The 13762-nt window shown below is 34.2% G+C and overlaps 5 gene segments (V, D, J or C); all 5 read left to right on the forward strand.

The window, feature by feature from the left end:
• The first annotated feature begins 3800 nt into the window (after positions 1-3800).
• On the forward strand, positions 3801-4413 carry LOC113040865 (T cell receptor alpha variable 14/delta variable 4-like). The segment is given in 2 exon segments: positions 3801-3894; positions 4019-4413. Coding segments are annotated over 2 exon segments (438 nt in total).
• A 3005-nt stretch (positions 4414-7418) lies between these two features.
• LOC113040875 (T cell receptor alpha variable 29/delta variable 5-like) lies at positions 7419-7939 on the forward strand. The segment is given in 2 exon segments: positions 7419-7458; positions 7593-7939. Coding segments are annotated over 2 exon segments (387 nt in total).
• A 717-nt stretch (positions 7940-8656) lies between these two features.
• LOC113040885 (T cell receptor alpha variable 14/delta variable 4-like) lies at positions 8657-9254 on the forward strand. The segment is given in 2 exon segments: positions 8657-8750; positions 8875-9254. Coding segments are annotated over 2 exon segments (423 nt in total).
• A 928-nt stretch (positions 9255-10182) lies between these two features.
• LOC113110929 (T cell receptor alpha variable 5-like) lies at positions 10183-10937 on the forward strand. The segment is given in 2 exon segments: positions 10183-10360; positions 10580-10937. Coding segments are annotated over 2 exon segments (378 nt in total).
• A 433-nt stretch (positions 10938-11370) lies between these two features.
• On the forward strand, positions 11371-12106 carry LOC113110935 (T-cell receptor alpha chain V region CTL-F3-like). The segment is given in 2 exon segments: positions 11371-11474; positions 11590-12106. Coding segments are annotated over 2 exon segments (414 nt in total).
• Positions 12107-13762: the final 1656 nt, after the last annotated feature.

Consider the following 13762-nt stretch of genomic DNA (forward strand, 5'->3'; position numbering starts at 1 on the left):
CTGCCAAAACCATTAATGTATGTGGGAACACCTGCAACTGATACAGCAGCCAAAACCAAAAGATTCATAAATTTATTGAAGCAGCATTGTGTAGTGCACTGTGAGGACAGAAGTGTTGAAATGCAGAACATGTACATAAACTGATAGATGTAAAATATTTGGATTACTGACTACAATTAACCTAAAAAAATCAATTTAATTACTCAGAAAGATACATTTACTGTACATGTATATTTACACATGCATAGTAAATGTATATATTAGTACTTATATTACAAAAATCCAAACCGTTAAAATTGTTAAAATAATTGTTATTAGCATTAGATATTAAAACCATACTTTCTGTCACCAAGTTTAGTAACATTGTGTATGTGAATTTTATTCAGTTTTGGTGATGAATTTGGGTTTTGATTGTGTTGTAAAATAAAATATAATATTCAACCTAAATGTATTATGCTAATATGTTCTGTAAATAATTTAGTGGCTTTTTTAACTAGACCCCCAATTCTAGACCTAAAGTGTGTGTTAGGGGTCAGTAGAAGGGGCATTGGTGTTCTGATACCATCTAAATCATCCTGAGGATGTGGTTTTAGAATAGATTAGCTACAAGCTCAGCTGTCAATCAGAACACCGGCCTGAACAATGCTACTTTGTTTATTTGGCTTACTATCTACTTACGGAGGTGAGTAGCTCAATTTCTGTTTAATTTTAATACCTTTAATCTTGTAACCACATTTTTTTTTTAAATGAGATTATCTTCCCAGGACCTGTACAATAAACCCTACTGAGGGCAGGTTCACATAGGTCAACCAAAATACAATACAACTCATTTCTCTTTTTCAGTAAGAGCAAACCCTGTTGTACTGTTCAGTTGTACAAAACCCTAAATCTGACATAACAAAGCACATTAAAGTACTAAAAAATATACTTAACCATTGAAACCCTGAATCCACTTGAATCCACATATGTTTCATATCTAGTCTGATTCACACAATAATTATACTGTTCAGGATATTATTATTATTATTAATGTATTTATTAATAAGTGTTGAAACTACTGTATGGCTGACCAATCAAATTAAATGAATAGCCATTATTTTATTAGATTAAAATGAGGTATAGAATAATTACTGAAGACCATGTATTATTATTAAATAGAGTAAAATTATGTTCTTAAAATTTTTTTTCACTGTTTATTTTTCTCCTTGTGAAAAGGGTGAGTAAAGGTTAATGGGTAAATAAATCTGACAATAAAATTCTTATACATAAGTAGAGATTAAATTTTTCTAAATATTACACATTTTGATATGATTCACATCATATCGAATTCATACAAAATCATCACCTTGTAAAATTGGTAGGTTTTCCTGTGAGATCAGGTTGGAGATTCTAATCCTGTGATGTCAATTTCACACAGACCAGCAAACATTTTACAATTTTTGATGCATACAAATAATATCTAAGTCCTCACTGCAGTATAGTCACAAATGGCTTTAGTGTGTAGCTCTTTAGAACTACAGGTGAAGACTAATTTTTTGCTATATTGATGTTCTATGATTCTTCTTTGCTTATACAACACTGTAAAAAATCTAATGAGCTATTTACTTAAAAAAATATGGTAACAATATTAAACATAATATTTTTGAGTAGTTTTTCAGGCTTGATTTTTTTAATGGAATCTACCTGAATAAATCATGTGAAATCTCCTAAATTAATTAATCTATGACACAATAAATTTAACATAATTAGGGAAATGTGCTCATTTATTTTAAGTTTATTCTCAAAAGTCTGTGATGTTAAATGGGGTCTGTTTGTATTTTGTTATTTTATACATTTACAAGACTTTATACAGCCAATCAGCTCAAATAGGAAAATACTTGAAAAATACTGGAAAGTACTGCATAGCACTAGCAATGCTACTGCTCATTAAACAAGGTTAAATGCCTTAGAAGAGTAGTATCCATAACTACAAGCTCTACTCTTCTGCACAGTGGTAACGATTCCACTGTGCAATGGAAACTTCAATGTAAGAGAAACTCTTACAAATGTCAAACGTAACTGAACATTAAACATTAATAGATGCTTCCCTTCACTCAAAAACATAAAGTAGCATTTAATTTCAAAATTTACTCTCCATATCCAGCCATATGCAAAGCATGCTGGGAACTAACAATCACCTCTAAAATAAATTTGCAAAATTGAGCTAATTCACTTAAAATAAATAGGCAGCCTTCTTTCCTTAATTATTTTAGTTTAATCAGTTCCCCAATTCAAGCACCAAAACTGCTTAAGTCTCCTTAAAAAAAAATGAGGAAAACGCATCTCTTGGTTTTCTTAGTAAAAAGTCCTCATTATTTTCTATACAACACTGAATCACAATTTCTTTAATGAAATCTACACATTATTTTTAATTATCACCTTAATTTTTTTAATGAAAATTACAAGACCCTGATTCATTTTTTACAGTGTAATATTGTTATACAATATATTGAATGACTTTTAATTATATTAACAGTGGATATTGTTGTCTTCCCAATGGGTACAACACTGTGTCAAGAGGTGGAGCTCTAAGATTACTTTGACTTACATTAGTTTGACTTTTGCTTATTTTCTAATGTGGAATCATCTCACCATCACTGTGTTAGAGTATCAACCAACATGTGCGTGCCTGTCTTTCTCATTTTGGTTCTTCATATAGGTGAGTTTTGATTCATTTCTCAAAATCCATGACTTAAATTAATGAATAGATTGTGATCAGTTAAAATACTCTTATTGTCTTATTCAATGTCTTTTTCTTGTTTATTTCATTTAATTATTTTTGATTTCTGATAGGTAACATCCTGACAAACATGATAACGTCTCATGACTCCCAAAAACAAGTTTTAGAAGGTAAAAATGTAATACTCACATGTAACTACAGTGGAGTACCTGATAATCTCCATTGGTACCGTCAGTATCCCAGATCTTCACCAAAGTTCCTCCTTCACATCTATGAAAGTGGGGTGATGAGTGACAACATACCACAGCGTTTAACTCCAAGAATTAATAAAAACACGAAACGAGTGGATCTGGAGATCTCTTCTGCTGCAGTATCTGACTCTGCTGTGTACTACTGCGCCCTGAGGCCCACAGTCACAGGAAACAAAGCTACGCTGTATGAAAACATGAGAAATGTATAACCAGTGAAGTTTTGAGAATATATATATTTTCAGCTTCTTTTGTATATCACAGTTTTAAAGGGTTAGTTCACCCAAAAAGGAAAATTATCTCTCAGTTCCTCCATTGAAAGTGTGTGTACGGTATACTGTCCATGTCCAGAAAGGTAATAAAATCATCTTCAAAGTAGTCCATGTGACATCAGAGGGTCCGTTATAATTTGTTGAAGCATCGAAAACACATTTTGGTCCAAAAATAGCAAAAACTATGACTTTATTCAGCATTGTCTTCTCTTCCGGGTCTGTTGTGAGCGCGTTCGCTGCAGTGTATAGTGATGTCGAGTGTTTATAAAAAGTAATCTACTTGTAATACCAAGCTTTGCCTGTAAAATATGAAGATACGTTTCAAGCTGTTACTGATTTTAAATCGGAGTTTCTGTCTTGTGCTCCTCCTGCCGATTTGGTTCTATTTGACTCTTTTACAGAGTTTCCACTGGCCAATGTATGGGCACAGACACTTGTGATGGCTAAAATTCTCCACAAGAGAGAGCTCTTCATCTAAATAATAATAAAAAAAAAATATACAAAAAAACTGAACCAATTCTACAAATGGTTAATAAGGGGAGGAGATTCAAGGCAATTCCTTCAGACATGCAGAGGTTTCAAACATAGTTGCTCATCTGTTCCTTGTCAGTGATGTTATTCCTATTTTGTCTGTGGTTTATCTCCCTCTTTACAGGTAAGATAAATTAAATTAATCAAACAAACACAACTTAAGAACAAAACAATATAACATACTTCACTTCTGTAGTTCTGTTCATCTCCATTCATTATTCCCATCATTCTTCCTCTCTTTCTCTTAGGTGATGCCTCTAGTGAGGGAATAGCACCAGTCTCTCCTAATGAATTTGTCTCAGAAGGGAACACAATCACCCTGTCCTGCAATTACAATGGGTCAGCTACTACAGATGCTCTCCATTGGTATCGTCAGTACCCGAGATCCAGACCAGACTTCCTGTTTCTAGTTAATGAAGCTGCATTTAAGCAACCAGCGGATCCTCCAATTCCTGGAATATCTGCTAGATTAAATGAGGAGAAAAATCGTGTGGATCTGGAGATCACTGGCACTGCATCAACTGATTCTGCTCTGTACTACTGTGCCCTGCAGCCCACAGTCACAGGAAAACTTTACACACTGTACAAAAACTTGCCTAGAAAATTCATAAAAAACATGTTTTCCTGGACACATACCTTGTAAACTTCCTTCAACAAGTTAAGATACTGTAACATCTAAGATACAGTGTGACAGCCCGAAAAAGAAAAATATGTAATTATAAAAAAAGTAAAATATCATGATCTATCTTTTTACTAGAATGAATCTGCTATCTATGGTCATTTATGGTTAGTACACTTGCTGGATTACTGGTGAAATATTTATCGTGAAATTTTAATATAGGACTATTATCTACTCAAAAAGTAGTGTGTGTGTGTCTGTTTCTTTTTAAATAATAGACTGGGAATATAAGTATATTTTCTTTTGTCTGTAATTTTTGAATGTATGTGTATATTTAAAAATAAAACATCTAAAAATTTTATCTAAAAATCACTGCATTGTGATTATGTGTTGAAAACACTGGCAGGGAGCTTCAGTTGTCTGAACGGAGGCTGTTAGAATAGTTCTGCAAAGCTCAGTGAGGATACCATCATTTTAAACAATGAGCTGCTTGCTACTAGTTTTAATGGCATTCATTGGTAAGATTTCAGTTGATTGATGTATTTAATGAATTTCCTTTCGTTACACATTCACAGTGTGTATCTGATGATAACATTATGCTAACGTTTAGAGGCTTTTCAACTTTAGCAAAGTTACTGAACAGAAGTGAATCAACATTGAACTGACTCAAGCTGACTAGCGACAGTTTCTTCTGGAGAGTTGCTTATAGTTGAAACGGAAGTCATTTCATAACTGATTCATTTCCGAACACTGTTATTGTGCTTTTTATTTCTGTTAAGCTGCTTCAAACAATCTGTATTGTACTGTATATTGAGCTATACAAATAAATGTTACTTGATTTGACTTGCTAATGTAACATTCTTCTCAGGTGCCAGTATACAAGACAGCATTACCCCAACATCTCCTGCAATCCATGCAATGGTCAATGAAAAAATGACGATCTCTTGTAAATACCATAACACTCTGTCAATGAATAATCTACAGTGGTATCGACATTCTCTCAACTCTGCGCCGGAATTCCTGTTTCTAATCATGGAGTCAGGACAAAATCAAACGGCTACACCTCCTCACCCTCGGCTGACAGCTTCAGCCAATAAAGAAAACAAGACTGTGAATCTGGAAATCTTTCCTGCAGATGTGAAGGATTCTGCAGTGTATTACTGCACACTGCAGCCCACAGTGGGAGGAAATGCATGTACACCATATAAAACCTTCTCAGAGCTAAACGGAGAAGAAAATGGTTTAAACAACCTACAGTATGAGGCCAAAGAGTCTGCACAAATGCCACAAGGGGGCAGAACTTTTTTACCACACTCAACAACATCAGAAGCATGCAGCGATGTTGACGTGTGACAAGTGGTACTAGACTGCTCAGAAACAAATAGAAACACCTTAAGATTGTGAACAGAGGCATAGCTGATCAGTAAATTCAGGATGAGAAGATCAGTGGTATTTATTCTCGTAGCTGCGTCAGGTAGGCTATTTTTTTAAATTGATAAAAAAAAATTAAATGAATGCATAATTTCTCAATTTAAAAAACAGATTTTATATTTATGTGAGTCCTCACATACCACTTTTTACTTCCTTTCCAGTTGCTCTTGGTGATCGCATTGTCCCAGATCAAGCTGTTGTTATCAGAGATGAAACCGACCGGGTCACATTGAGTTGCTCGTATGAAACAAGCAGTGAATATGTTTATCTTTATTGGTACAGACAGTATCCTAAAAGTGAGCCACAGTACATACTGTGGAAAGGTGCACGATCAAGAGATGGTTGGGGTAATACACCAGATCCTCATTTTGAATCTTCTACAAGCAGAACATCCACTGAACTGATTATTAAAGCAGCTACTCTGAAAGATTCAGCTCTCTATTACTGTGCTCTTCGGAAAGACCCAGTGATACAAAGTTTGTGAGAAGCTTTACAAAAACACACATGCTTTGAACTCAAAATCATCAAAGTATTAGCCAAACCAAAATGTATTATCTGCCAAAACCATTACTGTATGTGGGAACACCTGCAACTGATACAGCAGCCAAAACCAAGAGATTCATAAATTAAATGAAGCAGCAATGTGTAGTGCACTGTGACCATGGAAGTGATGAAATGCAGTTTATATATATATAAACTGATATACATATATCAGTTTATATATATATAAACTGATATATGTATAATATTTGGATTATTAACTCCAATTTTCCTAAAAAAAAATCTGTTTAATTACTTAGAAAGATACATCTACTGTACATGTATATATACACATGTATAGTAAATGTATATATATATATATATATATTACAAAAATCCAAACCATTAAAATCGTTAAAATAATTGTTATTAGCATTAGATATTAAAACCATACTTTAGAGTCTGTCACCAAGTTTAGTAACATTATGTGAATTTTATTCAGTTTTGGTGATGAATTTGGGTTTTGAGTTAAGTCTGATTCTGTTGTATAATAAAATATAATATTCAACCTAAATTTATTATGCTAATATGATCTGTAAATAATTTAGTGGCTTTTGTTTTTTTTTAACTGGACCCCCAATTTTAGACCTAAAGATTCAGATCATATCGAATTCATACGAAATCATCACCTTGTAAAATTGGTAGGTTTTCCTGTGAGATCAGGTTGGAGATTCTAATCCTGTGATGTCAATTTCACACAGACCAGCAAACATTTTACAATTTTTGATGCATACAAATAACATCTAAGTCCTCAATGCAGTACAGTCACCAATGACTTTAGTTTGTAGCTCTTTAAAACTACAGGTGAAGACAAATTTTTTGCATGTGCAGTGTTTTTTTTATATATATTGATCTTCTATGATTCTTGTTTGCTTACACAAAAATATATTGCATGACTTTTAATTATATAAAAAATTGATATTGTTGTCTTCCCAATGGGTACAACACTGTGTCAAGAGGTGGAGCTCTTAGATTACTTTGACTTACAGTAGTTTGACTTTTGCTTATTTTCTAATGTGGAATCATCTCACCATTTCTGTGTCAGAGTGTCATCCAACATGTGCGTGCCTGTCTTTCTCATTTTGGTTCTTCATATAGGTGAGTTTTGATTCATTTCTCAAAATCCATGACTTAAATTAATGAATAGATTGTGATCAGTTAAAATACTCTTATTGTCTTATTCAATGTCTTTTTCTTGTTTATTTCATTTAATTATTTTTGATTTCTGATAGGTAACATCCTGACAAACATGATAATGTCCCATGACTCCCAAAAACAAGTTTTAGAAGGTAAAAATGTAATACTCACATGTAACTACAGTGGAGTACCTGATAATCTCCATTGGTACCGTCAGTATCCCAGATCTTCACCAAAGTTCCTCCTTCACATCTATGAAAGTGGGGTGATGAGTGACAACATACCACAGCGTTTAACTCCAAGAATTAATAAAAACACGAAACGAGTGGATCTGGAGATCTCTTCTGCTGCAGTATCAGACTCTGCTGTGTACTACTGCGCCCTGAGGCCCACAGTCACAGGAAACAAAGCTACGCTGTATGAAAACATGAGAAATGTATAACCAGTGAAGTGTTGTGAACATATATATTTTTCAGCTTCTTTTATATATCACAATTTTAAATAATTAGTTCACCCAAAAAGGAAAATGATGTCATTAATGACTCACCCTCATGTCATTCCAAACCCGTGAGACCTCTGTTCATCTTCAGAACACAGTTTAAGATATTTTAGATTTAGTCTGAGAGCTCTCAGTCCCTCCATTGAAAGTGTGTGTACGGTATACTGTCCATGTCCAGAAAGGTAAAAAAATCATCTTCAAAGTAGTCCATGTGACATCAGAGGGTCCGTTAGAATTTGTTGAAGCATCGAAAATACATTTTGGTCCAAAAATAGCAAAAACTATGACTTTATTCAGCATTGTCTTCTCTTCCGGGTCTGTTGTGAGCGCGTTCGCTGCAGTGTATAGTGATGTCCAGTGTTTATAAAAAGTAATCTACTTGTAATACCAAGCTTTGCCTGTAAAATATGAAGATACGTTTCAAGCTGTTACTGATTTTAAATCGGAGTTTCTGTCTTGTGCTCCTCCTGCCGATTTGGTTCTATTTGACTCTTTTACAGAGTTTCCACTGGCCAATGTATGGGCACAGACACTTGTGATGGCTAAAATTCTCCACAAGAGAGAGCTCTTCATCTAAATAATAATTTAAAAAAAATATACAAAAAAACTGAACCAATTCTACAAATGGTTAATAAGGGGAGGAGATTCAAGGCAATTCCTTCAGACATGCAGAGGTTTCAAACATAGTTGCTCATCTGTTCCTTGTCAGTGATGTTATTCCTATTTTGTCTGTGGTTTATCTCCCTCTTTACAGGTAAGATAAATTAAATTAATCAAACAAACACAACTTAAGAACAAAACAATATAACATACTTCACTTCTGTAGTTCTGTTCATCTCCATTCATTATTCCCATCATTCTTCCTCTCTTTCTCTTAGGTGATGCCTCTAGTGAGGGAATAGCACCAGTCTCTCCTAATGAATTTGTCTCAGAAGGGAACACAATCACCCTGTCCTGCAATTACAATGGGTCAGCTACTACAGATGCTCTCCATTGGTATCGTCAGTCCCCGAGATCCAGACCAGACTTCCTGTTTCTAGTTAATGAAGCTGCATTTAAGCAACCAGCGGATCCTCCAATTCCTGGAATATCTGCTAGATTAAATGAGGAGAAAAATCGTGTGGATCTGGAGATCACTGGCACTGCATCAACTGATTCTGCTCTGTACTACTGTGCCCTGCAGCCCACAGTCACAGGAAACTCACATGCACTGTACAAAAATCAGACACATTTAAATAGAAGCTGCAATGTCATTTAAGTGCTCACTGGATCATTATGCATTGATTTTGATCCAGCATTTGGGAGCAAAGGATTAAGAATGAGATTTTGAGTTTCATTTGTCTAATCATTGTCTCCTTATCAACTGACCTTATGTTCAAGAAAACAGAATACTAAAATACACAATCAGAATTTAAGGACATGCATCTAGTAAACCACTCTAACAGTTATCATCAGTATACAGTATACATTTTGACACATTTTAGTCCGAATTTTGTCAGCATATCTATTGCATTGCTATCATGTTGTTATGCTGCGCAATAATGCATTTTCTTATTTTTCTCATTACTGCATTTCAGAGTATAAATACAAAATATTAATAAATCATCCATTACTAAAGCATTAACTAAACTGTGATCTAATCACTTCACCTACTCAAGTTTGTTGTCAAGAAGTTGCCATTTTGATATGATGCCAAATTATATTAAACACTTATAAACACTTCATGCATAATAATATAGCATGTCCCATAATTGGATGTGTCATATTCCCAATTCCATACTTTCTGTGTTTCATTTTACATCAAAGATGATTTTCAGTTTTTTCTTTTTTGTTTGTTTGTTTGTTTGTTTCTATAATGAGAGGTTTAGTTGCTAAATATTCTGTTGCAACAGAGGACACAAATGTAAATTCTTTATTGCAGCCACTTGGTAGCATTATTTCCAGTCGTATATCTCATAAAACAGAAGTCTTGCCCGACTAACAGATTAACAGTGAAATTGCATAGGATTCATCCTGTATAAATTCAAATGACTGCTATGAAATCAGCAAAATCTAAAGTCAAGTATACTGTCTGCATCAGTCCAATTACTTTTCCGTAAACAGCTATCGCATTAGTATTGCAAAGTAATAATTTATTTATTTATGTGTTTGTTTGTTTGTTTGTTTGTTTTACTTATTTATTATTTTTGCAGTGGCAAAAAAGAAATGACAGACAATTTCCTCAGATTTCACTTGTAGGAAATCCTTTGGGTGGAGCTTGATGAGAATGGGTACAGCAGAAGTTAGACCTGTCCTCATCTTGTATATGATCTCCCACAGCCATAATGATTTTGTTTTACCTTGATGTTTTGGCACTTCTAACAGGTATGTAAATTTGATATAATATATATATATATATATATATATATATATATATATATATATATATATATATATATATATATATATATATATATATATATATATATATATATATATATATGCTAGGAGACTATATACTCCTATAAAAACATATCAATGAACAGATACAATTACTGAAGGTGAACTATTATAACTGTTCTTTGGTTGTCTATATTTTCTCAGAGAATGTTTTTGCGAATGCAATAACACCCCTCTTTACTGAAAAGCATGCTTTTGAAGGAGGCAAAGCGACTGTTTCATGCAACTACAGTGGAAGTAACATACAGAATTTGCAGTGGTACAGACAGTATCCCAACACTGCCCCTGAATTTCTCTTGCAAGCTTTTGAAAGTTTGGGTCAAGCGCAGAAGGACCGTCATATTGCTGAAGCTCAAAAAGACAAAAATCATCTGAACCTGGAGATCTCCAAAACTGAGGTGGCAGATACTGCAATATACTACTGTGCCCTGGTGCCCACAGTAACAGGAAACCCTCCAACACTGCACAAAAACCTGAGATGAGGAGGAAAACAGAAAGAAAGAAAGAAGAAGAAAGAAAGAAAGATAGAAAGAAAGAAAGAAAGAATGTTTCTATAGATGTTAAATGCCAATAAAGAACTTTTTAAATGTTCAGCTAAATATTTTGTATTATGAATAATCACATTGTTCTCTCACAGCTGATTGATTGAAATGTATTACTGCAGACACTGGTGGCATTATTAGTATCTCATAACACACTGTAGCATTGTCAGCAGTGATGCTAAGGTTTAATTTACTGACAAAAACTGGTATAAATTTATTAGGATCTAAAATCAAACATTCCTACTACATCATTCAGACGTCCCTAAATAACTACTGCAATTAGTAATACAAACTAATTCGTAATCAGTGAAGTAATAGCATAAAATGTACAGCAGATGGCAGTGTTCACTCAAATTACCAAAGAGATTTGAATCTTCAGTTAAAGTAACAGTTCAAAAAGGAAAATTCAGTCAGAGTCTGTGAGTTATGAAGTTTGAGCTGCTTGTGATGATCCACGATGTTTCTATACAGTGTCTGCTTCATTCTTCTCTTTTCAGGTAAGATATGTGACCTTCATCCTTTTAAATAAACTTCACAAATATACTGTAATTCATCAGACATTAATCATTTGTGTTGAATGGGTATTAAACTGCAATGCTCTGTCTGTTTCAGGTAATGCATGTGGAGAAGGAATAGCTCCTCTCTCCTCGTCTGAACTTGTTACCGATGGTGACTCCATTACTTTGGTCTGCAATTACAATGGGACTTACAATAGTGATTCTCTCCTGTGGTATCGTCAATTCAGCAGCTCCAAACCAGAGTTTTTGTTTCTGGTTAGTGAAGCCAAATTCGAGCAGCCAGCTGACCCTCCAATACCTGGAGTGTTTGCTAAATTAAATGAGGAGAAAACCCGTGTGGTTCTGGAGATCTCCTCTGCTTCAGTATCAGACTCTGCTCTGTACTACTGTGCCCTGCAGCCCACACTGACAGGAAAACACAAAACACTGTACGAAATTAAGGGCAAAACAACTAAACAAACAATCTGATGAACTACACTAAATAGAAGATTAAACCTCTATATGACTGTGTCTTTATTGCATGATGATCAGGCAGACCATCCACACACTTCTCCTCAATTTACAGGAGACCTTCAAACATATTAAATGGATGCCTTTGCTTGTTTAATAAGTTGTTTGTAATGAACTAAGAAAATAAAATGTATAATTTCCAATAATATATAGAAAAATGTTTATTTAGTTTTGCTTTATTGTTTGGTAATTCATTAAGGTATTAACATTTGTTCAAATAAAAATTGTTCATAAATGATGAATAACACTTCTTAATTCAAAGATGCCCTTCATTTTAGTTTTTCGATGTCCAGTAAATATAAGAACATTTTCTAATCATTTTTTTTTTAAGAATCTCACAGGGAATATATGTATGTTGTGTGAAATATCTGTGTGCACTATTAATTTCTAAGAGTCAACAGAGTCCCACAATCCTTTGGGAGGAGTTTGGTGAGAATGGGTACAGCAGTGGGAGGCCATGTATCCACAAATCTTATTTTGTATATGATCACTAACAGTCATAATGGTTTTGTTTTATCTCACTGTTTTGGCACTTCTTACAGGTATTTACATTTGATATTTATATTTGTTAATATTTCTATAAACTGTATGTCTATAAAAGTATATTAATGAAGATACAATTACTGAATGTGCACTAATTGTTCTGTTGTGATTTCCCAGAGAGTGTTTTTGCGAATGCAATAACAGCCCTGTCTTCCGAAAATAATGCTTTTGAAGGAGAAAAGGCGACTGTTTCATGCAACTACAGTGGAAGTAACATACTGAGTTTGCAGTGGTACAGACAGTATCCCAACACTGCCCCTGAATTTCTCTTGCAAGCTTTTGAAAGTTTGGGTCCAGCGCAGAAAGGACCGTCATGTTGCTGAAGCTCAAAAAGACCAAAATCATCTGAACCTGGAGATCTCCAAAACTGAGGTGGCAGATTCTGCAATATACTACTGTGCCCTGGTGCCCACAGTAACAGGAAACCCTCCAACACTGTACAAAAACATGAGATGAGGAGGAATTCATTTTATTTACATGTTTAGCTAATTTTCGAAAACTTTTAATGATATCCCAAATAATATTCTTCTAATGTCAAAGTGTTCGTCACACAGAGACAGTATTTATCAGAGAAAATGTAGATTTAGAGGGCGGAGCTCTCTCACTAAGATGCTGATTCAAAGTCTCTCTACTTTCACTGACTTCTCTGAAGATCATCCATCATGTTTCTCTTTTGTTGGACACTTTCATTATTCTTCGGTAAGAGACATTCAAATTTGTTGTTTATGATGCTAAAATCTTTAATAATAAAAATGAATATCTTTTTTTTTACAGGTATTTCTTTTGCGAACACAATAGAACCATTATCCTCTGAAAAGCATGTTTTCAGAGGTGAAAGCGTGGTTCTTTCTTGTAAGTACAGTGGCAACGTAAATAATCTGCAGTGGTATCGTCAATATCCTGGATCTCGACCAGAGCACCTCATTCTCATCACAGAATATTCAGAACCTGATCTTTCACGTCGTCTGTCAGCAAAAGCTACAAAAGACCTAAAACAAGTGAATCTTACAATCTCCTCTGCTGAAGAGACAGATTCTGCTCTGTACTACTGTGCCCTGGTGCCCACAGTGACAGGAAACCTGAAAACACTGTACAAAAACCTTACAATCTTACCTGTACATAAACCTAAAAAATAAATCTGAATCCTCAGCAATGAAAGCTTGATGTTGCATGAAATAAAATACTGAATAACATTTTACAAGTGCAAACATTTG

Source organism: Carassius auratus, chromosome 2, assembly GCF_003368295.1.
Source record: "Carassius auratus strain Wakin chromosome 2, ASM336829v1, whole genome shotgun sequence".
Classification (NCBI taxonomy): Eukaryota; Metazoa; Chordata; class Actinopteri; order Cypriniformes; family Cyprinidae; genus Carassius; species Carassius auratus.